The sequence below is a fragment of the Rissa tridactyla genome, chromosome 17 (genome assembly GCF_028500815.1).
Source record: "Rissa tridactyla isolate bRisTri1 chromosome 17, bRisTri1.patW.cur.20221130, whole genome shotgun sequence".
In the NCBI taxonomy this organism is placed as follows: Eukaryota; Metazoa; Chordata; class Aves; order Charadriiformes; family Laridae; genus Rissa; species Rissa tridactyla.
Genome location: NC_071482.1, coordinates 7,669,390 through 7,697,149, shown reverse-complemented (window position 1 = coordinate 7,697,149; position 27,760 = coordinate 7,669,390). Strand labels below are relative to the sequence as shown.

At 56.1% G+C, this 27,760-nt stretch overlaps 1 protein-coding gene across 1 annotated transcript in view; it reads right to left on the bottom strand.

The window, feature by feature from the left end:
- Positions 1 to 27,760, bottom strand: part of KIRREL3 (kirre like nephrin family adhesion molecule 3) — a 141,232-nt gene that overhangs the window by 51,930 nt on the left and 61,542 nt on the right. The window contains exons 5-7 of the mRNA XM_054223277.1: positions 10,933 to 11,090; positions 6,864 to 7,014; positions 984 to 1,089 (exon numbers count right to left, since the gene is read on the bottom strand). Coding sequence (XP_054079252.1) covers positions 984 to 1,089; positions 6,864 to 7,014; positions 10,933 to 11,090 — 415 coding nt within the window. The remainder of the gene's footprint in view (positions 1 to 983; positions 1,090 to 6,863; positions 7,015 to 10,932; positions 11,091 to 27,760) is intronic.

Sequence of the window (27,760 nt, the reverse complement as noted above, 5' to 3'; positions counted from 1 at the left end):
GATGACTAGTGACCCAGGGCAGGTTGGGACCGCCTGGCTGGAGGGGGGGAGGGCAGGCAGCCTTCAGCCCAGACCTACCGCAGCGCCAAGTGATGCAATTTCTCCTCCCGCAACAACCTCATCGGTGCCAAACCGAGCCACCCGACCGCCCTTGCCCCGCTCCGAGCTCACTGGAGCACTTAACGAAGATCCCAGGTGGTAAGGGCGACCCTGGCCACTCAATGTCGCACTCAAGCAGCGCCCGTCCCCTATGTCCCCCTACGTCCCCCCACGTCGCCAGCCCAGGCACCTCTGCTCTGGCTCCTTCTCAGCTCTGCTTCACGCTGCTGGGGATAGAGGCGCGTACGGCGGTTGCTTAAGGGTTACAAAGAGACGGCAATGAAGCTGTATTGTTCAAAGCATAAAAGAGTATGCAAAAAAAAAAAAAAAAAAGAAACGGAATTTTCCCATAATAGACTTTTCACTCGGAGCGCTTTGCTCGTTATGTCCCCAAACAGATGGCTCCGCCAGCTCGGTGCCAGGCCTCTTAATCCACTCCAAAGCGCCAATGAATCTCTGACCGAGGACTTGCTGCATGCAGCAAAACGCAGCAGACGGCCTAACGCGGAGGCAACTGGAGCCTCTCAACGTCTAACAGCACCATCAAGGCAAGAGCGGCGTCGGGGAGCCATCGGAGCGGGGATGCTGGGAAGAGGACGGCGCCGCAGCAGGTCTCTGCCGCTCTGCGGGCATCACGCGCTGCGCCTGGCTCCAGCCATCGCATCCCCCGGCCGGAGGACGGCAGAGACCATGGCGATGAGCTAGAACGACCACCAAGCAGCGACAGACACGGGAGCAAGCGGAACAGCCACCAGAAAAACGGCAGCCAGAGCGCTCTGGGGTCACCTGGAGGAAATAACTTTGCAGGGTGGCGAACGTGAGAAGCTCTCAGCGGAGGGACGGAGCGAGATGCGCGGTGCCAGCGAGCGGGGACACCGCCTTACCTGTACTGGGTAACGGCAGGGTTGGCCTTGGCGGAGCAGTGGAACTTGACGGTGTTATCCTCCAGGACCGGCTGCGGCTCCACGGACAAGTTCACCAGGGGTGGGTCTGCGAAGAGACAGCGACAAGCCCGTCAGCGACCCGAAGACGCGGCACGGCATCCCCTTGCCCGCTGCCCGCCAGGCTTCTGAGCCCGGAAAGCAAAAGTCGGTCGCGAGAAAACATGGCAAAAGCCTCCGGATTCCTTGACGCTGTGACATAACGTTTAGGGCTTTGTAAGGCGGGCTGGTGTCGCGCACACGGCTCTTGTCTTGGAGGCCTTCAGTAAACCAGACAGGAACGGGAGCCACGCGCGCCACTGGATGTAGCATTTCGCGTCAAAACCGTTGACGCTGGCTCCGATTCCCGTGTAAGGAAATAAACTTGCCTGCTTTGAAAAAGCTCCCATTTAATACCGCGCCGTGTAACGATGATCTTTTGTCTATCTGCTAACTTGAAAGTGGCATTTCTGCTCTTTCATCAGCCTAATCATCTCCGCCAAGCACTTATTGGTGTCACAGGCCTTTCGGTTCTTCCCACCGGTGCTCGGTTTCTCTTCTTCTTTTACATGATAAGCATCTAAACGCTTTAACAGCAAACAGAATTTAGGAGAGAAGCGATGAAAGCAAGCGAGAAGACAAAAGGCTGCGATGTTTAGATGGGGAATAAAAAGTATCCAGAGCTGTTTCGCTTTTTCGTGACGTCTGAGAGGGGGTGTTAGACCTCCAGCGTTAGGTTTTAAGGACGGGACCTCACTTGAGGGATAAAGCAGAAAGAAACGGCCTTGGGGAGAGGTTTTCTAGGTGCCTGAAGAACCAGTTGTCCCACTGGAGACTACACTGGGGCTGAGGAGAGGAGCTGAGGCAGCTCTCCTGCCCTTAAGGTAGGAATTTGATGCAGCGTATGCAAAAACGCACCCTAAAATAGGATGTGCTACGCGTTCGCCTCTACCTGCCGTCTCCCTCCTCTTCCCAAGTATCTCAGCAACATCCTTCCCAGCTGGAGCACGGGGGAAGGCTGCAGTCGAGGAGCACCCAAGCAGATGGGGCCGGGGGTCAGCCCTGCTGACCCGAGGGAGGCGAAGTTGGTTGGGACCCACCGTCCCAGGGGACCTCCCTTAGGTCGGCGTCGCAGGGCTGGAGGGGGCGTGAGGGACACGGTTTAATGGCTTAAGGACAGGGTTTAGTGCCTTGGGAACATGGTTTAGCGGCGGACTTGGCAGTGCTAGGTTTAACGGTTGGACTTGAGGATCTTAAAGGTCTTTTCCAACCTAAACAATTCCATGATTCTATGATGCTCGATTTACTGCTCGGGTGCCGTGAAGTCACGAAGCCATCCATGGCCCTAACGCAAGCTCAAGGAGGGCCATTGTGCTTAACAGCCATGAAAGCTTCCCCCCCAGCTTCTCCCTCCACCAGCTTCCTCCACACCACCCACACCAGGGTCCTGCTGGAGAGACCTGGCTCTCTGGAAACTGCTCCGCGCCTTCGCTCGAGGGTACGGGCTCTAACCGGGCGTACTGATGCGAGAGCAGCTTGGCTGCCGCCCCCCTTCGGGGTACCATTTGCAAAGGTTAATGGCCACGGGGCAAACCTCACGCGTCTGAGGAGCTGCGGAGGAAAAAGCGACGTGGAGGAAGAAGGCACGGGAAAGGCTGGCACTGGCAGAGCTGCAGAGGAGGGATGAGGGTGGTGAGACACTGGCCCAGGTTGCCCAGAGAGGGGGTGGGGGCCCCATCCCCAGAGACGTTCAAGGCCAGGCTGGATGAGGCTCTGAGCGACCTGGTCTAGTTGAAGATGTCCCTGCTCGTTGCAGGGGGTTGGGACGTGATGGCCTTTAACGGTCCCTTCCAACCCAACCCGGTCAATGATTCTGTGAACGGAAAGCAGAAAGTCTGTCCGTGTGCCGAGAGCAGGCCAGCACCCGAAGCAACCCCACGTTATTCCAGCCCGTGCCCGGGCAAGGCCACCGGCTTGGGGATGGATGGGGAATCTCCGAGGTGGCCTCGGCAGTGACCACGGCCGGGCGGCAGCCTGGGCGAGAGGAAAGCAGCGGGCTGGCGGCGTGCTGCAGTGCCTCCTCCTCCTCCGCCGCGTTCCCACCTCATTAGCCCCCATGATATTTACCCAGCCCGAACCCGGCTTTGTTGCGAGCCTTCCGGAGGGGAAATTACGACGGGGAAATTATAGGTATTTTCAATTTACCCTAATCTCATTTTAAAAAATGTGCAATTCAAATGACAATAAAGATGGGCGCAGTCGGGAATATAAACGAGCTTCCCTCCCGTAAAGAGCCCAGAGATATATAGCGGGCTCCTAATTCATTTGCGGGCATCCTGACACTTCCCTATTGTTATACAACAACGGCTAATCACCTTCCTTTGTTAAGTATGAATCACACTTCTCTTTAGTAGCTTCCCCATTGTTTGATGGTTTAGTAGCTATGCCTACGATTTACAGAGGAGCCTCTTTGTATTAAAATGAGCCCCCCCGGCTCCCTCCTGCACGCAAAATAAAAAAAAAAAAATACTAAAAAAAAAAGATTAAAAAGGATAAAAAAAAAAAAAAGCGCAAAGGCAATGAATTAAAGCCTTTGAATCTTGCCTTTCACAAACGGGATTGGGCTTTCTGATGTCGCGAGGCGGCGGGTAGCGTGGGTTTGTGTGTGCGGGTGCGTTTGGGGGGATTCTAAAGCCACCAAAAAAAAAAAAAAAAAAAAAAAAAAAAAAAAAAGAGAGAGACAAATTGTAACTCATCAGAACGCAATTCCACTTGGTTACAATTATAATTCCTGCCTGGCTTCTTGTAATTAATTTGAACGACGGGATCAGACAGAGCCAGCCTACAGGCCGCCGGGAGGAGAAGCCTGCGTGCAGAGGCTCGCGCGCCCAGGTCCCACGCATCCCCGGGAGCACGCTGGCGCCGGGGGACGGCATCGCTCCCCACCAGCCGCGCGGCCCGTCAGGCACCCGAGAGCAAACCCCTCGGCTCCTTTTGTTTTAAATTAACACCTGGGAAAGGATGGCTGGGGTCACGGGCCGAGCTCCACGGGCTGCAGGCACCTCCAGAGCCCCGGACGAGCCCTTCCAAACCTCTCCCCTGACTCCAAAAGCCAAACGAGGAGGAACGAGGAGCTGGAAGCAGACTAAGATGCCTCTTCAGCTCTGGGCTTTCACGCTCCCCAGCTGGAAGCACAAAAAGGGAATAAAATACTCCAGGGCTACAAGGATAAACGCAGCAGGGGACCCTCCAACGCGGCGACGTGCCCCTCGGTTTGCTCATCACCCCGGCTCACAGACCCCTCCGCCTTCTTTCTCCTCCTGCAAAATATATGCAGTCAAATCCCTTCTTGCCACGGGGGGCTAAAAAAAAAAAAAAGGTGTAAAAAATGAGCAACTGCCTATGCGTGTGCAGGGGCTTGGAGCAAATGGCTTTGGATAAGCAATAACCCGGCTCCTCCCCATCCCGGCACGCTGGATGTGCATTTCCATAGAGCCACTGGGCTCTGGCAGTATAAATAGTTTATGGCATATCAAACTATTAAACATGATTTTAATCCCACTTGTGATGTTCGGTGCATAACTCACAGGAGGCTGACTTTGATGTGGCTGGTGGAACGGAAATCACACGGAACAGATGTTCCAGCTGGAGTCGCTTAGTGTTTCCATTACAGACCCTGCTCTCTGGGTGGGGGGTTTTTTCCAGTTCCTTTTTTCCCCCTCCCCTCTTTTTTTTTTTTTTTTTGGAAGGGGAGGGTTTTATGACTCAGCTGTTTCATTGCTGCTAAGACGGGCAGGCAGTGCCTGCAGATTGATGGGAGCCAAACTTCAGCTGAAAGAGGATATTCTCTCCAGAACCCCCGCCCCGGCGTTGCTTTGCTGAGTGGGAGCATTTTTGATGCTCTTTTGAGTTGCAAAAGCAAACGAAAGCAGGAGGAGGGAGTCACCCGGCTGCCGCTTCCTGGGAGGGATTATTTTCGGTTCTTCAGGATTATTATTCAATGATTTTGCAAGGCCATCTCTTTCGAGCCGTGCAGCTGGGCAACGTTCACTACGATGGGAACAGCGGAGCCCAGGATGTGCGGGCTCCAGGGTGAAATACGGCAGGTTGCGCTGGGCAGGGGAAAGCTCACCAGCCAAAACCCGCCGCCCACCTCCTTACCCTTGCAGAAACCACTTCTTTTTTCCCTCCCCAGATTCCGCTTCTCTGTTCGGTGTTGGGAGAAGACCCATGGGAAGGACCTTCTTTCATCACCGGGGTGGTGCAGAAGGGTACGTAGCCTTGACCAGGACAGGTCCCCAGGAGAAACGAGTGGCCCAGATGATAATTTTTCCTTAAGAAAAGTACCTTTGGGTCTTCACAAAGTGAAAGCAGCCAGTTGCCTACCAGGTTGGGAGTGAAACCTAACGGACCGGGCAGCAGCTAGAGCAGACTCTTGCGTCCGGGATGAAATCCACCCCACCGCAGGCTGGTTAATCCGTCTCGGTATTTTTCTATCCCTCCATCACCCATCCAGCGCCGGGAAATTGATATCCTCATTAGACCCCATTAGGAACAACATACTTTTAATAGCTGGATGGGATATTATTATTATTACTTTCACAGCACGGAGTATTTAATGGCTCGGAGTGGCAATCGGCGTTCTTTATTGGGTCTTTCTCTTTTCCAAGCAGATTCCATCGGGCTCAGGGATTCAGCTCACGTCTCCTGCCCCGCGCTGTACAGCGCAGTGTAATGATGTCTCCGGCTTTGCGTTGTTTGTGAGAAGGCGTGTGCGTCTCCAGCTATTGTAACTGTTTGCCGGCTGTGAAATAACCCATGCTATTATCTCGTTTTATCTGGCCGGTTCTGTCAGGACATGCTATCCAGCGACCCAAGGGCCTGTTAATCTTCCGGCAGCAAAAGCTGGAAGTCTTAAACGGTGAATTTTCTGCTGCGCTTGAGTTTGTTCAGCCAGTTTTAATTGGACTCTGGAAAGCAGCTGGCATGCTAATATTGAACACCCTGCATTTGCAAATTGTTGGTAAATACAGCTGCAGGAATTGTGTGTCTGCAAACGAAGCCCGGCTGGAGGGAGGTCAGGACGAGCCCCAGAGCAACAGCTATTGCGGAGGAGGAGGAGGAGGAGGAGGAGGAGGAGGAGGAGGAGGAGGAGGGAAGAGATCTGCGAGACGCGAATTGTTGAGGAAAGACGATTTGGCTTCACGGATTTACAGTAAAGGGTAAACGCTACCGCTCTCGACACCTGTCCCCATCAGATGGTGACTGACACTAGCTGTGTTTCACGGGAGGGAGACTTCCCACCCATTAGGTGGCTAACAGGCTGTCTCAGTGGAGAACAATACAAAAAACTTACTGTCGAACAGCTTTTAAGACCGGAAACCCACCTTTTTTTACCAGAAACCTACTGGCCGTGTCCAGAGATGCTGCTTGCTCAGCCAAAACCAGTTGGGATCCATCCCTGCTCCGCAGACCCCAGCGGCCTGGATCAGGGCACGCATTTCTGTCCACGTGCAACACCCACCGGCCACCCAGAGCGCGGCAGCTGGTGCCGCTTTTGCTCAAACCCACGGACAGAAGACGCAAAAGCTGGGCTGCAGCCTGTCCCCGCGGGTGCTCGTGGCCGTCGAAGCCCGGGGAGTTGAGGGGAGATGAGATCTCCTCGCTCTGACTCCGCCGTATCAACGCACCGGTAAATCCCAGTAAAGGAAAGCCACTAAACCCCAGCGTCCCGCCCCTGGCTGGAGTCAGACCCATGCGGGCAGCCCTGGGGACGCGATGGAGCGAGCGGGGAGGACGGGATGACGCAGTACCCCGCGCTGGCTCGGCCGGCCGCGTACTCACGCTGGATATCGATGGTGACGGAGGTCTCCTTCCCGCTGGGAATGGCTTTGTTGGTGGCACGGCAGACGATGCTCTCCCCGTTCTCGATGTCGGAAGGGGCGACGAAAAGGGTGCTCATGATACTCTCCCTCTTGCCGTCACGGAGAAGCGTCTGTGGGGAGAGAAATGGAAATGAGGAAAGGCAGCTTCCTCCAGGAGAGGGGCCCCTTCCCCTGGCCGAGAGTCGCGCCAGGCTCTGCGCAGCCCTGGCTCCTACGAGTTTCCCAGCCAAGCAGCGCGCTCCGCAACAACGGTTCCTCTGGCTGGAACCTGCCGAGAAGCCCTGGGGGAACAGCACAGACAAATTTCACCGCGCTTCCCTGGGAATTGGGCACTTAACTCCCACCTGCTTCCCTCCGGCCCTGCTGCGCCTAGACCCGGGAATCACAGGTCAAGCGAGATCCACGTCACCCGCCGGCCCAGGAAAGAGGGAGCTGGGGACAGAAAGGGGAAGCGGCTTCTTGAACCTGCCGTCACCTTCTGCGTGAAGTGGGAAAACCTGCCCGGGTCACTTTGCACAGCAATGAGTGGTGACACCGGCCGGCAGCGGCATGGGACCGATCCTGGCCACGGGTCCCTGGTTGCCGCGCAGTGGTCCAGCCCAGCCCATGGCAAATCCTCACCGCTCTGCCTCGCCTCATGCTGGCGATCGCTGTGATGGTCACCTGAGGATGCTGGAGATCCAAAAACCTCGAGCCTTGTACAGCAGTGGTTAACCAGCTCCGCCTGCTCGGCCGTGGCACCTTGTTCCTTCCCTGGATGTGTCTGACCTCGACTTCCAGCCGCGGTGCCCTGCCATGCCTTTATCGCTGAGCCCCGGCGAGCGTTATCAAACTCCTAATCCTCCTGCAAGCTCTTACAGACCGTGGTCACGTCGCCCCGTAGCCCTGGCTTTGGTAAATTAAACCCGTCAAACCCTCGGAGGCTCTCATGATGTTGCATGGTTTTCAATCTTTTAGTCATTCTCTGGGCTTTCCTCTGACCTCTCTCCAGTTTATCAATGTCCTCTGGGGACCAGAAAAGCCAGAAACACCAGAAACGCCGCTTTTCCCAGCCGTTGATAACAGCGGTAAATGCCCACGCATACACCCAACCCATAACCACGTATTTTGGACCTTGCCAGGCAGTTTTTCACTCTACGTCTTTATCCTTCAGGTCTCCTCCTCACAAAGTAAGACAACTGCTTGATTGAATTAGGAACATATGGCAGCAAGACTAATGCTTTCGCCACCTGGCTTCATCGTGACACAGCGTTCACGCATACAGGCTTGTGTCTCTCCGGCACACCAGACAAGGAACCATGCTGAGACACTGTCACCACAATCACCCCGGAAACTGGGGAGAAGCAGGACCAAGACCCATTAGTATGTGATCATCAAGGCCTGAGTGCACCAACAAGTGCTTAATTTCTCTGACGAACCTCATCTGGGCACTCTACCCAAGAGCTCTTCACCCATAGGCCCAGGAGCTGTGTTTAAGTTCTGGCTCTAGGTCAGGCTCTGCTCTGGGTGTCATGACATGGATGGCTTTTTGTGGCTTGATTTCAGAGCTGCCTCATCACTATGGGCCTTTTGGAGGTTGCTGAGCTGTGGTTGACCTTGTTAAGACCATCAAACCTGCTCTGCTCCTCTTGTACCTCCCTTAAGTGATAAGGACGTTGCTCCTCTTGTACCTCCCTTGGTGGTGAGGACGTTGCTCCTCTTGTACCTCCCTCGGTGGTGAGGACGTTGCTCCTCTTCTTGTACCTCCCTCGGTGGTGAGGACGTTGCTCCTCTTGTACCTCCCTCGGTGGTGAGGACGTCGCTCCTCTTCTCGTACCTCCCTTGGTGGTGAGGACGTTGCTCCTCTTGTACCTCCCTCGGTGGTGAGGACGTTGCTCCTCCTCTTGTACCTCCCTCAGTGGTGAGGATGCTGCCCTGGGCTTTGTTGTCACCTTGTGTGCCCTTCCCTTGTGGAACAGCCCCACTTTTGGTGCTGGGGACGTGGTGCCCCCTAAGCTGAGCCCCATGGGTCCTGGCTGTGCAGTACCTTCCCCCGCATGGTGCCCCTGAGCTCTGGGTTAGCTCCCAAACCCTGCAGGATCCCATAATGCCCCCTGCGCCCCCTTCCACAGGGATCGGGGGTTTTCAGTCAGCTGGGGCTGTTCTGGCTGTGATTGCAGGGGGGGGCTGTGTGTTGATCAGGTGGTGGATTGGAAATTTGGAAAAACAAGGAAATTCTCTCTCAGTATAAATGGCTTCAGGCCATCAGTCACCCGAACAGTGGTTGCTTCTCTGCTGACCAGAGTATCTGGATCAAATGACGTCTGTGTTGGGTTTTAGTTTTTATTGAAAAAGCAGAAAGAGAAAAAGCGAGGAATGATCTTAAAGGGAGCCTAAGAAGGGAAAGGATCCTCAGACCCCCCAAAATCAACCCCTCGCATTCAAAAAAAAAAGAAAAAAAAATGGCTAAAATTGGCTGTTAGCTTTTCCGAAGGGCGTCTCAAGTCGGGGTTTCTCCGTGACGGGATCGCGGTGCGTGAGCTGACAAGCTCTGATGCAGCTGGTGCTGGCTGACCGCCCTCGGCCCTGGAGCGTCGCTTTTCCCTGCCTGTGGCGGGGATGAGTTTGTGGAAGGGCCTCGTGGAAACCTCTCCAGCAGGTCAGGAGACACCGAGGTTCTGCCGACCCCAGGGGAAGAGGCAGAAGAGGACTCCCCTCCCAAACCGTCCCTGGCAAACCGCTTACAACGCCACGGCAAAGCGTCTCTGTACCACGCGCGAGATGGAGCTGCAGCCTCCAAGTTCTGCCTCAGAAGGTTGTTTTCCCCCCCCCCCCCCCCCCCCCCGTCGGAAATATTTTCAAGACAAATAAAGGAGGGGCGTTCTTTCTTCCCTGCTGCCCCTTACTTGTGGGTCTGACAGGGAAAGGCCTTCAGCGTTGGCTCCCCAGGGCCGGGTCTGAGCAGTCCGCGGTGGAGAAGGCGGCTTGGGGTGAGCAGAATAAGTTATAAACAGCTGCATGTCAATGGCCTGGATTTTAATTAATTCCACTTGATTTGAGAGAGGGAGAGGTCAGTTCTCCCTGGCTTTAATTAGTGCTGCCTCTTGCATCGCAGGCAGGGAGACGGGGCGATTTCCCCCCCCCACACCCCCCGGCTCTCTTCACACCCGTCAGCGAGAAGGAAGGAGCCGAGACATCCGTGTGCTCCGCAGAGCGACGGGGAGGAGGGCGCTTCGGCTCCTCCGCTTTTCCCGGCAGATCGGGAGGGCGTTGGAAGGAAGCCGGGCGGAGGCTTCCCAGCGGGAGCAGAGGGGGGAAATGTTTATTAAAAGATCTTCAAGAGCGCGAGAGGGATGCCTTTGACTCCTGACTTTGAAGCTTGCTTGCATTACAAATGGCCGCAAACTGACCCATTTCATGTCTCGAATTCTGCTCTTTAGATATTTTCATTAGAAATGTCAAGTGTTACTGAATCTTTAGCATTTACTTATCAGGCATCTATAAACAGGAGAACACGTGGGTACCCGTTCTGAGGACGCTCTTGATCGTTCTTTGATGTTTTCCTTTATGACCCAATAAAGGCTTTCTGTTTAAATTAAAAAATGCCAACAACCCTGACAGTTCTTCACGGAAAATCGCAGTTGGAGGAGGGGACCTTTGTCCCTGCAACCACCTCTCGATCCAGGGGTTCTGCTACAGCCAGGCCAGTGCTGCCTCTGCCTTGCTCTACACCACACCCAGGTGGGATTTTTGGGGGCAGAATTGGGGACAGCGGGCAATTCAGAAGCCGTGAGAGGGGACAAAAAGCCAGCCAAACTCAGAGCAGAGCCCGTTTTGGTGACGGCGTGTGGTTTCTCCCTTGCATCCTCCTGACCGTCTGCCTCGGGGACGGTTGTGTGGGGTGGTGTAGGGTGAGAGTCTCGGCTCGGCAGAGCTGAAGGCGCTGCCCTAGATGTTCTGGGGCTGCGTGAAGCGCAGTGTGGTCCTGGTCCACCTCCCTGAAGCAAGGGAAGAGCGCAGCCTTTGTCCCCAGCCCCGTCCCGCCTCACCTTGGAGTAGGTGGCTCCATTGATGACTTCTCCTTTCCGCATCCAGATGATGGAGGCCGCTGGCTTGGCGTTGTCCGCGTGGCAGGTCAAGTTGAGGGGGTCTCCTGCTCTCAGGCTGATGACGGGCCCCCCCATAATGACAGGATCGTCTGGAGGAACTGCAAGGGAATGGCACAGAGGAGACAATGTCATTTGCTACGGCATTAAACCAACCTTCCTGCTGCCACCTGTGGGGACTGACCTCTCGGGCTTCTGCAGCTGGCTTTGATGGGGCTGGGGCACCGTGCAAGCCCACCCCGCCATGTTACAGCTGCCTTGCCTTTTGCTGCTTGCGTAAAAGCTCTGCCCCGCGTTCGAACTACAGCGGCAGAAACTGGCTGCGGTTTTAGAGGGGACACGGGCCAGGGGGTCACCTGAGCTTTGGAGTACTACGAAGGATCAGGCCTGCGGTAGAGAAATCCACCAAGGGCCACCAACTACTTAGAAGCACCTCTGGCCCGAGATGTCCCAAGGTGCAAACTGCGGGAGGGTGGAGAGAGAGCGTTTGAGAGAGCGGTCAGACGCTGGAACGGGCTTCCCCGGGGGAGGTGGTGGAGCCACCATCCCTGAACGTGTTTACGAGTCGTTCAGATGTGGTGCTGGGGGATGTGGCGCAGGGGAGAACTCTGTAGAGGGGGGTTGATGGTTGGACTTGATCCCAAGGGTCTTCTCCAACCTGAATGAGTCTATGAAGGAAATATCCCGGCTTGCTGGCCCTGCTTTTCTAATCCTCCCCAGGCTACTGTAACTGGCTGCTGCTGGACACGGGATATGGGGCTCGGTGGGGCTTTGGTCTGACCCCTGTTCCTCTGACTGCGCGTTGGAAGGTAGGTGAGCACGATTTGGAGGAGAAGGGCAGGAGAGCTGGGTTTTGCACTATTTTGCACTGTTTGCCGTTGCCTATTGCACTCGGGGCGGGTAAAACGGCTTATTATGGGCTACGGGAGCGTGGTTTCCAGCCCACCCCCCTTTGAAAAGGGCTCCCTCGCCAGCCCTCCATCACGGAGGGATGGAGGAAGCCGTGAGCACTCCCTCGCCCTGCTTTGATTTTCCTGTCGCTTTCGCTCATCATCCGCGCCGCTGTCTCGCCACACAAAAGGTTGTGAAACGCCTCTCGTTTGGTCAGACTCCCTCTCACCGCGGCGAGTCTTTTAAGCAGCTCCCTCTGTGAAAGCAGATTTTGCCGGCGGTGTCAAGGAGACATTTCAGATCTCAACCTTCCTTTGAAACCACCTCAGCCTGACAGCCTGCGTGAGGCTGCATCCTCATTACCGGACGTGGCTTTGCTGGTGTCACACAGCCCCTGGGCATCTCTGTTTCTTGCGTTGGGAAGCACTTCATGCCAGGGACAAGGAGGGCTGGAAAGAGGGAAGCAGCTGAGGGACACCTGGGCATGGTCTCCTCTTTTGTGACCAGCTCTCAAAGCCTGGCATCTCTAGGCTGGTAAGAGATGGGAAATTCAGCTGGAGAGAGGGGCTGCCCTTTCTTCCTGCAGAGAGGACCTTTCACCTCTGCTACCCTGCCACTGGCCCAGGTTGCCCAGAGAGGTGGTGGATGCCCCATCCCTGAAAACATTCCAGGTCAGGTTGGATGGGGCTCTGAGCGACCTGATCCACTCGAAGATGCCCCTGGTTGGATGGGGCTCTGCGCGACCTGATCCACTCGAAGATGCCCCGGCTCATTGCAGGGGAGGTTGGGCTACATGACCTTTAAAGGTCCCTTCCAACCCAAACTATTCCCTGACTCTTTTGATCTGCTCTGACCAAGACCCGCTGTGAAGAAGACGGAGGGGTCTGTACAGCTGTCAGTCTCGCTCTTCCCAACCAGCTCCTCTGGGCAACCAAATGCAGGTCTCGCGACAGATGGACCTGTTCCCCAGCCACCTCATGGCCTGTTTCGGAAGCTCTTGAGGCCCACGCAGCACTGGGAAGCCAAGTAGAAACGTGGAGGCCACAGTGGAGAGGCATCTCCGTTGCAGCCCCTCTTGCCCAAGCAGAAGAGCTCATGCTAGTAAAGAGCGTAGGAAGAAATTGCTGCTTCGCACCCAGCTCAGGACCAGACGGCAAAATCCTCCAACCCTTTGGCATCCTCGCTGGGGAAAACCTGCCAATTTTGCACCAAAATGGAGCTGCTTTTTTCACAAGCCAGTGCTGTTCCCCGCTCCCTGAGCTGGCTGGCAGCAGGCTGGGCCGTGCAAAGGGAACGTCAAAGTTGGCCAAAGACCTCTCTGAAATCCCCCGGTGCGTCTCCGCGTCTCCTCCTGAGCCGCCCCAGCGTTTTCCCTGGCTGAGAAATATTGAAAAACTCCTCGCTGGCTCCTCCAGCGCTGGGCTGAATTCGGGAGATGGAAAGGGATTATGTTCTCCGAGAATTCAAAGGTGGCTGCCCGCGTCGGCACAGGATTTGTAGGCAAGGCAGATGTGCTGGTTGCACACAACGCTGGTCACATACGCATCTGCCAAACGCTGTGAGTAATGGGATTTTTCAGCTCAGTGGGTGGAACCCAGGGACTGGGTGGAAAAAAAAAAAAAAAAAAGCTTTTCTACACGGATCCAAAATGTACATTTTTTTTTTTTTTTTCAGGCTACAAGGGTGAAAAAACGCTGTGAAAAATCTGTGGTTTGGGTTAGTTGAAATGTGTCAGCCTCTGAAATATGAAAATGTGGAAAATTCTGCTTCATTCTTATGCTGTTTAACTATTAAGAAAGTATTTCTTTTCGCTTTTTAAAAAACAACCCTTTCATTGGATGAGTTTATACTGTTGAAAAAAAAAATAAAAAGATGTTTTGCAACAGTTTTGGTTTTTTTTTTTCCCCCTCACTGAAGCTATTAATTGATTTCGACCTCAGCTTGTAAAATGTTGGAAATCCATCTTGTGGAGCAGGGAAAAAAACCCAACCCACAAGCCTTTCTCTGAAGAGCATCTTGGAATTAAATGAAGGGACTCTTACGGTGGGTTGTTTAATATTCCCGACTGGTGTCCTTTCCCATGGCTGACAGATGAAGGCTTTTTTTTTTTTTTATGGCAGCCACTGGCTTAGCATCACCCCCTCCAAGCAGCCCAGCCTGTCCCTTAGCTGCCCTTGAAGCCTAGGGGACATCGTGGGACAGGGTGACGACCTCACGCATGGAACCCCTTGTCTTCCCTTGGGCCAGAAAACCGCCTTTTCCAACCTACTGTTTCGCTCCCGTTTCCTTCTACCGGATGAGCGGCAAGACTCGAGGAGCCGCTTCAGGAGATGAGAAGAAGAAAAGGAGAGAGCATGGGTCCCGATTACGTCTTCCCAAGTAAGTGGTTATCATCCCCCCGGTTATCTGTGTAGCCATGAGTTACTGATGGTCTCCAGGCTCGCCAACCAGGGGCTCTGGTTGGGGAGGAGAGAGCCTGACGGATAGGAAGCGGCAACGTCTCTCGACGGCTCTAACTTCTGCCAAACGAAGGATGGGTGTACTCCTTCCAGGCTCAAACTCCAGCCTGGGAAAGGAGGAAGAGAAGAATGAAAGGTGAAACGAGGAGAAGGAGGAAGGTAAAGCAAGAAGGCAGCAGCACAGAGCCGTGATCCATTATTCATCCGCTGTGCTCCCAGGATCGGTTATTAGTATAAGGCACCGCTGCAGAATCCAATCTCCTAATTTTTAATCACGCAGATGTAGAAGTGCCAGCCTTTCTGATTAATACAGGGATATAAATAGGAAGAGTTGTTTGGGGGCGTGTGTGGGGGGTTATTCCCGACAGCAGAGAAAAATGGAGTTAACCTTTACGTGCCTGGAGACTTTAAAAAGAGGATGAAAGAGAAGGGATCCCTGATGGCTCAAGCCCACAAGAGTAGGAGCAAGCCAGAGAGATGGCTGACATGGAGATGCTTAGGAGGCGGGAGTCCAGACAGATTATCCCGGTTCGTTGCACCGAGACCTTCCGGGGCGGGAGGTGAAAAGCCCCCGCAGAAGGTCTCCTGTTCCTCACAGCGCACTCAGGACCTCAGCTGGAGAACTGCCCTTGTCTTCACCGCAGGCAAAACTTTCTGAAGAAACCGGGACGAGCTTCTCCCCACCAAAACCCTGTTGGTTTTTTTTTCTGTCCAAACACAGGGCTCAGTGAATATTTTTAAACCAGCCTTGGACAGGCATTAATCTGTTCCCCATGGCCGCGGGCTGCTTGGATGAGTAAGGACGGCTTGGGGTCTTTGCTCTTCGCCCTTTGGAGCGCTTTGGGAAAAGCCCGTTTTTACAACCCATCGGCCTAAAGAAATGCAAATCAAAGAGCGTATGCAACTTTGTAAATCTGTTGGCTAGTTACAGGTTTTTCCTGCATACGGTCCCGCCCCGTGAGCCTTAACTGTATGATTAATCAATGAGACCACGCGGAATTATTCAGTGCTGAACGACCACCCCAGGCTAACGCCGCAGCTTTGACTAAGAAAGAACGGAGGCGTCTCTAAATGCCCCCAGCAGCCCGTCAGCTGGATGGAGTTGTGGCGAGCAGACAGAGCCTCAATCATTAGCAATATTTATTGAGATAACGGGATTCTCCAGGCAGAAGTCAGCTCCTGGAAGCGGAGAAAGCAGAAAGCCCTCCAGCCAGCAGCTCTTCTTCCTAATTAACGCTGACTGCTGGTCTTTTTTTTTTTTCTCCTGTTGTTGTGGCTGGTACCACCTCGCCGTTGGGTCTGCGCAACAAAGCTCCTCTTCTTGGGACAGCAGGGAGAGATTCAACCCCAAGTGCTCACCGGTGGGGAAGGGCTGGAGAGGCAGATACGGAGCAATCCCTGAGGATTGCTCTGAGCCATGTTATCCGCAAGTAACCTTCAGCGGATGAGGGACTCGGCACAAGCATCCCCCTGAGGAATGAGATCCCTTGGGTAAGGCATCACTGACGCATCGCTCATCTTCCCTGCGGGGGCTGCGACACTCTGGGCTCGTCTTACACGCGTTAAGCAAATAACAGTGACCAGAAGATGCTCTCGGGTGATGACAAACCGTTGGGAGGTGTTTCCCAGCCCCAAAGCTGAGTCTAAGCCTAGACCAAAAGCATCCCCAGCTTCTTGCTACCAGCACTTGGTGGGCCAGCCGCCTTCTGGCAAGATGGTCCTCTGCAAACACGCGGCCCTGTGGGGATGAGGAAGCCAAGCCGAGCAAGGGTATGCTTGCTCCCGTATTTTTTTGTCTCTACAGCAAGGAAAGCGCAGGGAGCCCCGGGGAGCCGGCCTGGAGGGATTCCGCTGGCTCAGCTGACCCTCTCGCGCAGTGAGGATCGATCTGGAAGCGTTGCTTGTTTGTGTATTCAGATGTCGCATCGCAGGCGTGTCAAAGAGGCATGTTCGCCTCTTGTAGACAAGTCAAGCTCATGAGGGCATCACACTACTCTTGCTCTTGGGCAACTGTGCCCAGGCGCTGCCCTGACCTGCACACAGCTGCCTGCTGCGGGGGAGGTTTTGCAGCAGGAACCCTGCAAAGGGACGTTTTTCCTTTGTAAATCCAACGGCTGCTTCACGCTGGGGCATTCCGAGTCCAGGTCTGCTGGCTGGCAAGGTGCTCGTGAAAGGAGGAGGATTCAACCTGCCCCCTCTGTGGTCTCCTTACCTGCCCAGGAAGATCCCGTCCTGCTCCAACAAGGAGCAGGCGCTTGCCCTCTGCAAGTGTTTAACGTAGCACGACCGGCGGGGCGTGACTTTGACAATAAGCGTGGTGTTAATGATGTTCAGCAAAATGACGAGTTAATTAGCTGCTCTATCATTTCTGTGCTCCACTTGGGACTGGCACATCCTCGTCTCTGCTTGGGAACTGCAGGGAGCCGCCTCCTCTTTGAAGCCAGTATCTGCTTCCCCCCTCCCCGGCTCCTTCCCCAGCCCCGGGGGTGTTTTGCGGAGGTCAGTGGTGTCGCTCTGCGAGGGGCTCTGCAGATCTTGGAGGGGGGGGTTTGGACACGGTCGTGGATCACAGAATCTTAGAATCATGGAACAGTTTGGGTTGGAACGGACCTTAAAGATCATCTTGTTCCACCCCCTGCCCTGGGCAGGGACACCTCCCACCAGCCCAGGTTGCTCCAAGCCCCGTCCAACCAGGCCTTGAACCCCTCCAGGGATGGGGCAGCCACAGCTTCTCTGTTCCAGGGGCTCCAGCCCTCCCAGCATCTCCGGGGCCTCCCCTGGCCCCGCTCCAACAGCTCCGTGTCCTTCTTGTGCTGAGGACTCCAGAGCTGGAGGCAGTGCTCCAGGTGGGGTCTTCCCTGAGCGGAGCAGAGGGGCAGAACTCGGTTCGGGACAGGCAGGGAGAAAGGCCGTGGAGCTGATCAAAGGGAAAGAGCAGCTTTCCCACCAGGTGAGATGAGAAGAGACCGGCTTGTTTAATTGGGCCCAACGAAGGCTGGGAGACTATGAAAGCTTCCGGTGAAAGAACTGGGGGAAGGTCGGGAGAAGACAAGGAAAAAGCCGGAAAACTTGGACACTGGGGAAGAGGGAGGTTTCCTCAAGTATCTAGGATAGCTTCTTAAGAGGAGAAAAAGAGGCTGGAAAACAAAACTGCTTTTAGGATGGAGCTTGCTATACTGGATGAGAGATTCCCCTCGTCGGGATTGTTCCTGGCAGTGCTTTCCAGCAGGCTGGCCGGGGTCTCGCTGTACTATCGAGCCCGAAGGCTACAAACGATGAGGGCCTAAACCCCCGCAGAGCAGCTTACAACTACATGAATGTTTAGCTTTTCACTTATCAGGGCTTTACACATTTAGGATTCAGATTTCCAGCAGCTCTTCGGAGCTGGGAAGGATCAAAACAGGCTCTTTGGTTTTGTCCAACACTCTAAAGGCTGAGATTTTGCTGGGTCCGAGTGCCGTCATGGGTTATGTTTTTCGGGGCAGCATTAACTGGAGACTTACGGGCGTTCAACTGGAGACTGGGGGGGCTTGGTGACCTGAGCTCTGGAGGAAACCTAATCCCGGACTGCAAGCCCGTCTTCTCCTCAACTATCCTGACACACATCCATTCCACCTCTCCCCTTCCCAACGCAATTAGGATTGTGATCCTTTGGAGACGAGGAGCTTTGGCAGGTAAGGAAAAAGGGACAATACAGAGCAAGTGGTTTGAGTTTTTGCAAACGGGGTTGAGAGCCCAGACTCCAACTCGTACCATTCCCCCCCCTCCAAGCACGACCGACAGGATTTTCCTTTGCATCTGAAACCTGGAGACCACGTCTGTCCGCGGGCTGCTCAGTGGGATGGGGCTCGGCTCTTCTGCAAGGAAAACAATCGGCGAAGCTGCCCCCCGTCCTCCTCCCCTACACCAGCCAGGCTGAAAACAGCTGGGCCCGTCTTGTGCGCTGTCAATTTACGGAGGCCACGGTGCCAAGGCTGGCGTTGCTTCAAAGCGTAGGGCCCCCGACCCGCGTGCTGCCAGCCTCCGGTCCTGCTGAGACTGGCGTGGGATGGAAGGCTGGTTGTTTGGAGGATGCCTGCGTGACTGGCACCCTTCCCGCGGCTCTCCCGTGCCAAGCCCTGGCAGGGTCACCCACCCCGGGAAGGGCGGCAATAGGGATGGGGTTTTTACGCGGCGTTCGCGTGGTCTGTACAATAAAAAGCCGTAACGAACTGCCCCAAAGCCCTCGCTTGGCCGGGGGGATGTCGTGTCTAGAGGGCCCTCGGTGTCCAGCCCGCATCTCCCCCGGCCTGACGCTGCTCCGCTCTTGGAGTTGTGCCTCCTCCTCCTCGCCGACCCAAGGGAGCCGAGCCCGGACAGCCTGAAAAATGCAGGGCAGCAGCGGGTGCCCTCGGAAAGGCGCCCGGCTGCCACCGAGCGAAGGAGGAGAGGAAACGGAGGCAGGCGAACGGCACAGCCCGGGGAAAACACGCTAAAAAATAAATCAAAAGAAACAAGGGGAGCAGGGAGGAAAATAGTGATGAAAGTTTAACTAGGTGCATCTCTTTCTTGGTCCTATTTGTCTTGTGGCACTTCGGGGTGGGCGGGTGGGCTGCCAGCAGCGATGCCTCCTCTTCTCCATCCCAAGCGGACACAGGGATGCAGGCGGGGAGGGCGACGGCTCAGCGCCCAGAGCAACCTGCTCCCCTCCTGCCTGTCTGCAGCTGGGTGGGACGCAGGGACCCTCCTCACATTAAGCAGCTCATGGGAAACAAACTGCTAATATTTCCTAAAACCTTTTTTTTCCCCCCCCCCTTTCCCCCCCAACCCCCGGCCCCATCCAGCTGCCCCGAGCCCCACATTTTCCAGAGTCCTTTGGGGCAGCAGGTTGGATTCCTCTGGTGGAATGGTGTCCTGCTGGAGGACGCAGATGAATCATAGAGTCGTTCAGGTTGGAGAAGACCCTTGGGATCATCGAGTCCAACCATCAGCCCCGCTCTACAGAGTTCTCCCCTGCACCACATCCCCCAACACCACATCTAAACGCCTCAAACGCATTCAGAGATCGTCGAGTCGCACCATCAGCCCCGCTCTACAGAGTTCTCCCTTACACCGTATCCCCCAACACCACATCTAAACGAGTCTTCAATGCATCCAGGGATGGTGACTCCACCACCTCCCTGGGCAGCCTATTCCAGTGTCTGACCACTCTTTCTGGGAAGAATTTTTTCCTCATGCCCAGCCTAACCCTCCCCTGCTGCAGCTTGAACCCATTCCCTCTTGTTCTATCGCTAATGACCTGTGAGAAGAGACCAGCACCAACCTCTCTACAATGGCCTTTCGAGTAGTTGTAGAGAGCGATGAGGCCTCCCCTCAGCCTCCTCTTCCTCAAACTAAACAGTCCCAGCTCCTTCACTCGCTCCTCATCAGATTTATTCTCCAGGCCCTTCACCAGCTTCGTTGCCCTCCTCTGCCCTCGCTCCAGCACCTCGAGATCTCTCTCGTATTGAGGTGTCCAGAACTGGACACAATACTCAAGGGGTGGCCTCCCCAGTGCTGAGTACAGGGGCACAATCACCTCCCTCCTTCTGCTGGTCACACTATTTCTAATACAAGCCAGGATGCCATTGGCCCTCTTGGCCACCTGGGCACACTGCTGGCTCATGTTCAGCCGCTTGTCAATTAGAACCCCCAGGTCCTTTTCTGCCGGGCAGCTCTCCAGCCACACGTCCCCAAGCCTGGAGCGATGCGTGGGGCTGGTGTGACTCCTCGAGCCCGGAAAAGCTTTGCAGAGGTGGCTGCGGTGAACGGCAGCGAAGCTCTGCCTGAACGCGCCGGCTCAGCTCCGCTTTCCCAACTCCCCGGGCCGGGAGAGGCCGATCTTGCCCCACCAAACCCCTCTCCCGGTCACGCGGAGGACGATCACTGTAATACTCTTGGCTTTTTCCAAGCTAAGGCGGGGGGGGGGTGGGTTTGGTCCCAGATTCTTTCCTAGAGAGTGTTTTAAATATTTGATTTTCACGTCAGCTTGGAATTAAACCAAAGCTCTGAAATCCTTTGCGAGCCCCGGCTCTGGGCAGCATCCATTTTCGGAGAAAAGAGGAGCAGATCTGACAGAGGATGAGCGAGCATTTGTATTCTGCTGAAAAGCCTTTCGTACAAGGGGAGGGGAAAAAAAAAAAAAAAAAAAAAGTTTTGCAAACCTTTCCAAGCTTTAATAAACAGCCAGATGCCGTGCGTGCAGGCAGACAGGTAGCTGGCCGGGTATCGATTGCTTACGTGACATATTCTCGCTGCAAAGAGTAAGAAACCGAAAATTTCCTCTTCCAGTTGAAAGGGAAACACGACCCCAGCAAATACATGGCGTTTACCAGTTCCTTTATTTAATTCTCCCAACCGAGTTGGTGTTTGGATGGACCAAACGGCTAATTCCGAGCCCGAACTCGGGTCCTGAAGCTTCCGGAGGGAGCTGTTTTGCTTTGCCCGTCTCTGCGATAAGTGGCCCTCGCTCTCCTTAACCGAAGGGGACGGATGATGACGAAGAGGCGGCTGCGTGACCTGCGCTGGTCGTGAGTAATGGCTCCCATTCCGCCTGCCGGGGGACGGAGAAAGGTCGGGGGTAAAGCTTCCCAGGTGTGTCGGGAGGGGATGGGATAGGAAGGGAGGAGAAATCATCGGCCCAACCGGCCTTGTTACCACCGTGATAATCCAATTCACCAATGCGATCCCGTCGCACGCCCACCCCAGCGCAGGGGAAACTGAGGCACGGCCAGACTACGGGGTCTGCTTAACTGGGAGTGAAGCCACCCCGAATCCCGGGCTTCCCCAGCCTTGTCCCCGCTCCTGCGCACGCCCCACCGCTCTGCCCAGCTTGCCCCGCACCGGGACCTGTGGCAGTCCATGTTGGGAGCGGGGCACGGCCCCCCCCATCCGGGCTGGCAGAAGGGCTGTGGTTCGGGCAGGCGGGACTCGGCGGGCGCTGCGGCACCTTCAGCAACCGGCGCTGGGCTGTGCTTTTAAGACCCCTTTTGGGGGAGATGCTGAAACTAAACAGCACGGCTTTGGGTTGATCTGTCTCGGAGCCAACAAACACCACTCGGCTTGTCGGCCGGCAGGCACGGAGAAGGAGCAGGGACCCGGGGGGGGTCAAGTCCCCGGAGGCCAAGGGCGCCGAAGAAGAGCCATGCCGCCGAAAGCTCCTCCAAGCACGTCCCTCTCTACCGCAGCCACAACCTGCCTCCGCCGTCCCTCCCGCAGCCAGAAATACAAAGGGCTGAAGCAAATGACGGCGAAAGGGACTGGCGGCACGGCTTGTCTCCCCTCAGGTGTAGGGACATGCCCGAGCCTTCTCCTGGAAGCTGCGGAGAGGGGGGGGGGACAGGCAGGGAAACCATTATCTGCTCAATGTAGGCCGGCACCCCCTGCCGCCTCCTCCTCCTCCTCTTCCCCCCGGCCCGCACCCGGCTCCTGGGTGCAGGCTGACAGATCAGAGAACGCAGGCGAAAAAACGGAATTCATTATTTTTTCCCCCCCCGTATGTCAGATATTTTCAAATTGTTTAAAAAAAAAAAAAAAAAAAGAAAAGAAAAGAAAAGAAAAGGCAGGATTATTACTGTTCATTAAAATAAAGTACAAAGAAAAAAAAAAAAAGACAAGGAAAAAAAAAAAAAAGGAAGAAAGTACGCTGCGGAGCGAACCCCATGAGCTGGCCCCCTCCTCCGGGCAGCAGCCGGCGGTGGGGGCGGCTCTCGGATCTCGCCTGCTGCAGGACGGGATGGGAGAAATCCTGCCTGCTCCGGCAAGGTTCAAAGAGCGGAGCCGCGTCGCCCGCTTCTCCCCCGCACGCCGGGGGCTCGCCCATTACCGAGAGCAGGTCTCTGGGTCCCTGCCGCGCTCCGGGCAAATGGGAAATCCATGCCCGCCGCGTTCTCGTCCTGGTGAGCTCGCCGGGCACGTGTCCCCGGCGCCCGGCTGCTCTTGGTCGTCTAGAAACCAGGAGAGACCACGAAAAGCCTGTGATGGGGGGCACGGCTGGAAGAAATGGGAGATCGGGACTCAGGCGTTAAGATTAAGATCAGGGGCTTCGATTATCGGGATCCACCCCAAGGCTGTGAATGCCTTGAGCTCCGTTGGCCAACATCTCTTCTGTTAATTAGCCACATCCTAACGGCAAGCGCTGAGGAGACCCAGCGCGGCTGAATCCTGCCTTTCCCTCCAGGTGGGCTTCACTGGGAGCCCAGAGCAAGAGCGAAGCAAGAGAGCGGGAAGGGGGAGGATTCCTCCTTCTCCCCTGGCACGGAGAGCAGGGAGCGCATCGCCTCCCGCAGCTCAGCCCTAGGAAAAAATTCCCTATCTCAGCCCGCGTCCAGGGAAGACAGTGGGTGGGAGACGCCCCGGGGACGGGCACAGCCCTTCCCGGCTCCCTGCAGGCCGAGGGGAGCAAAGGGGAGTTTGGTTTTTGACCCTTGCTGCGTCTCCAGCCTCAATCCTCCGGGCTCCCGCCCGGTTTTCAGGGGCCAAAAAAAAAAATAAAAATAAAAACAAAAGGTGCTGGTGTTTCCAGCTCAGTGGTTAATTTTCACCGATGCACTCGCTCGCTCCCAGAGGCTCTCTTGCCGGCCCGGCTCCGGGTGGCATTTCCCAGCCTTGCCCAGCTGGGATTTGCAGGTACCTGGTCTCAGCCGGCTGCGCTGACCCCGGCTGGCGGCGAGGAGCCCCCGCCTGCCCCCGCGGACGCCGGGCACGCTGCTTGAGAAATCGCAGGCGTGCCTTGTCATGCCTCGGCTGCAATTTGAAGAGGGTTTTTTTTTTTTTCCTACTTCGGGGCTGGGAAGATTGATTTTATTATTTATTATTTTTTTTTTAAAAGGTGGAAAGGATGCTTTTTCTTTTTTTCTTTTTTTCCCCCCCCTCCTCTTTTCCTTAAAGGCCACAGCTCCACCACACGCTCCCCTTTAAACCATGCCCACCCCCCGGAGCAGGTGGCTATTTCTGCTTTTCTCAGCTCCGGCTGGAGACGGAGGCGGAAAACCCGCGTCTGGCTGCTGGGATTTGTCACCGAGGAAGCTGGGAACAGCAGCGGGGTGAGAAAAAAGACCTTGGTGGGGGGGAAAAAAAATCCCCCGGCATTGCCCGTGCCGAGGACGCCAGCTGTTGCTGCTGTTTTGTGGCCGCGTGATGGCAGTTCATTTGCCCCCGTGGTTTCTCCTTCCCCGCTGCCCCCGGCTGTTTGCGGAGCAAGTGAACCAAACCGAAGGAAAGGACGAAGATGTTTCGCCCCCCCCACCCGCCGCCCCGTTAACTTCGGGGGCCACCTTGGGTGAGACCTGCCAGCCGCGGGGAAAGCTCCTGTCTCACCTCGGCAGCAGAGACGAGAAGGTCTCGACTCCACCATCCCTACTTGGGCACAGACACTTGCTCCCGAGCGCTCAGCGCCCGACTGCAGCGCAGACTGCGTTTGGAAGGACGGAGAGGCTTCCAGGACCTTCCAGCGCGGCTGCCTCTGATGGAGGTGAGAAAAAGTGGGATCAGATGAGGATAAATGGATGTGGGGTGTTGCCCACAGCCCACCTCTATGAGATGAGCTCCAGTTTCCATTGGAAATGAAGCACGTCCATGTCTGATCTATCCCTTTCCAGCGCCCATCGGCCCGGGGCCGGGGCAATACTCCTGTTTGCAGGATTGGAATTGGAAGCCCTTGGAGATCCCTCCTTCCTAGGTGGGAACGTGCTGCGCGTCGCCCTGGGCAATGATCTTTCCGGCTTCTGTCAGGAGGGGAGAGTCCCGCTCGGCTCCCTGGAGGAATCCAGGGCAGCTCACGCCGGGGAGATGGGAACAGGGTGCTCAGCGCTTGCCTTGCGATAGCACCGAGACAGGGAGGGCGCGTGCAGGGGTTAGCTGGGAGCGGAGAGCTTTGATCCGGTACCAGCCGAACCCTCCCGGCGTGTAAGACGCCACCAGAAATAATAAACGGAGGCCGCAGAAAGAGACTAATCCCCCGCCACATCCCAGATCCGTCAGCGCTGTTCTTCCCTCCCGTCTCCCCGGCACGGCGGGCCCACGAAGCAGCTGGACTCAACCCTCCCATGGCAGCCAGCACGGGGGTTCCAGCAGGTCGGAAAACACTTTGTCCAGCGAACAAGGAACAACCCCCTCCTCCCCCCTATATTTAAAGCGCGGTGCGTTTAAAAAGCAAGCCAACCCACCCAACCGATGATGTTATCTGGACGACGGGTCCCGCGTGAGGCTTGCCGAATGCCAGGGACGCGCATCCCGAAGTTGCAGAGGTCACGGGCTCTGCAGACCCTCCTTCAGCCGCGGCAGCAATAAGGGCCGAGGAAATCATTACAGAGGAATCCGGCAACCATCCGACGGGGTTCGATCAATGCGCTGCCTTATCTCCGGCACTGGCCGGGGCCAGGCGTTTCGGAGGAAAGCAAAACCAGCCCTTCCGGGAGGGAGTCGATCCATCACAACGTTGCCGGCATCGACGCACGTCTGGGCCCGCTCCGAATCCCGTTACCGGGCAGCGGCACAGCTCCATCGCGCGCCGTATGCAGAAGGTTCAGCCTCGCGGGCGCACGCTTTGAATGCCCTTGCCTGCCCTCCCGTCCCGCAGCCTTTCCCGACATCATCCATCCTGGCATAAACCGGGAGCAGATCCCCTTTTCCAGATAAATTACCCCAGTCTTTAAACTCGGCGGGAATTCCCCCGGGGCCGCTGTTCACTCTCGGCTCCCCCCTCTGAAGGCAACCCCAGGGAGCCAGCCCCATTCATGCCGCTTGCCCTGAGAGCCTGCTAATTGCACGGTAGTCGAAAAATTGGGTTGCGACGGCAGGAAAAGAGATCCAGGTGCCCCATCCTTCGGGACAGGGCTGCCCGTACACAGCTTATAACCCCCCCAAAACCCTACATGGGAGGTCTGAAGGGAAATAAAAGGGTGAAAAGCAACGGGTTGATTCCCTGGGCTTCAACCCTCTAAAAAACTTAATAGTCGGACTTGTGGGAGAAGACCAGATGAAAGGAAGACAGCGAAGAGCAAAGGGATGGGAGAGCGCGGGAGGAGAGAGGTAAGAAAACAAGTTGCGCCCAAGCAATCGCAGAAGGGAGCAGACTCCGAGCTGCTTTGGATCTCTTCCCGATACAGCCAAAGCCAGCACGGGCTGCCGTAGGTGCTGCCTGGCCATCTTTAGCCACAGCTTTTGTCTGTTTTTCCAGGTGGCAGAGGCTGCCCGGCACAGAGCCGGAGGGGTCGGGATGCGTTCCCGCACCCCTGGCAGTCGGGACAGCCCCGGCGCACGCCACTCCCGTGGGACGGGACACGAGCCGTCCCATTACAGCACGGCCCTGCCTCCCACCGCAGCGGGGAGGCCACTTAAAATGCTGGGCATGTCCCATGGTCACCAGCCCTCCCACGGCCGGACACGTGCCGAGGGCTGCCGGGAGCCCCCGCGTTCCACCGCAATAGCTCTTGCGCGGTGGAAGATGGATTTCCCCGGCGGGGCGTAGAGATAGAGATGCTACCGGCATTACCAAAAGCATCCATCAAAGTCCCCCTCCTGCCTTCTGAGGTTTTAATCACGCGGATCCCGGCTGCCGACAGACGACGGGGAGAAAGGAAAAGTAAAAGTAAAGGGAAAAGAGAGACGGGAAAGCACAAAGTCCGTCTGTCCCAGGGGCGGCAGCCGGGGGGATGCGGTGGGGAGGGGGTGCAGGGTTTTTCTCGTCATAGCTGTCCCACAGATGAAGGGGGAAGGCAGGAGAGAAGCTCAGGCTGTGCTGGACGGGAAGGGAACGCTCCTTAGGAATTTAGGCCAGTTTTGTTAAACAAGAAGCGCTGAGTTAGCACAAAAGAGGGGTGTCGGGAAGATACCAAAACAGGACGTTCCGGGTTCTCCCACGCCTCACCTTTCATTTCCCATGAAACGCGCGGACGCTTTCAGGAACGCAAATCCCTCTGCTGCCTCTTTCCCGGCTGAAAAGGCTTTGCCGGCTTTGACTCACACAACAAACAACTTAGCGGCGATGGGAAAAAAGCCACCCAGCTCTGGACCCAAAGAGGGCTGGTGCTGGAAAGCCACCGGCTCCATCACCTTCTGAGCTCTCATCTTGAGAGCACGGGCACGTTGGCCCACAGGCGGCGGGTTGGACGGTGGAGAGCGGGCAAGAAGGGGCAGAAAGCTGGGAAAAGAGGGACCCAAGTGGTGGATGGCGAGGAAACCGTCTGGGAACGATGGGGTCCTGGTGGGGTGGGATGCAAAGCTCCTTCCTCCGTTCCCCGCTTGTGCCCATACCGCCGCACCGCCAACGGTGGCCTGTCCCCGAACGCCGCCCGTTATTAATGCCGGCCCGACGCTGCAATTCAGCACGCCTAATAATGAAAAATTCACGAGGTTCAAAAGCGGAGAGGCCGCGCAGAGGTGGAGGAGGGAGAGCTGCGGAGGGAGGAGACGGCGGGAGCCAAGTCCTACCTGCTGCGAGAAGGGAGACCCAACGCCTGGCTTGTCCCCGTGGCACCAGCCCACCCCAGGAGCAGCAGATTTGGGGACAACATCCCGCAACATCCCTGTAGACGCAAGGCGGGGGGACCAGGCGAACGCCCGGCGAGCTCCTCGGCTCCTTTCTGCCCAGCATCTTGCCCCTCGGAGCCTCTCAGCAAAGTTCTCTCCTTTCACATTCCAAGCAGTGGAGGCAAGGACGGCACATCGGGGGGGAACTCCCAGCTCCCAGGCACTTGCCAATCATCCCTGAGACGCTCCGGGCTAATTATTTTTATCCTTCCTGAATCGTGTGGCGTACAGGAGATGGGGAAAATAGGACATTCTCGCCATCACTCTGTCTCCGGCGTAGGCTAATGGTGCCTGTAAATTGCGGCTCCGTGTCAGGGGATCACCGTCTGTAATGCGGCTGAGTGGCGGAGAGGCTGAGATTGCCGATGGGCTCCATGCTCTCCACGCTTCTTCCTCCCACGCTTTGCTCCAGGGGAAAACCGGGGGGGCGTTTTGCCAGTGAGTGAGGATTTTCCTTCCCCTCCTGCCCGTCCCCATCCAGGGGTATCCAGGAACAGGAGATGTATGGGCTAACGCCATTTGCAGGCTGGCGTGCCGTTTCTTTTTTTGGTCCGCGGGCCACCATAACGGTCTGAAAAGTAGCCCAGGCAGAGGTTTGCCAGAGAGTTTTGGCTCTGCAGAGCACATATTCGTGTTGTGCAAGGATATAAGCGGTTGTGCCCGCTTTCTGCCTTGCTTAGGGGAGTGGAAAGCGGTGAGGACCAGGAGATGGGTTTGCGCTTTCCCTGGGCTCCTACCTCCCACGCTGAAGATCTTTGGTCCTGACGGCTGGGAACGGCACAAAGTCCTTCAGGAGATGGAGGGCTCTTGAGCGAGCCACGCTGGAGATGGAGGGTTGGCCCGAGCCGGCGGGGGGAGCAAGCCGCGGGTGC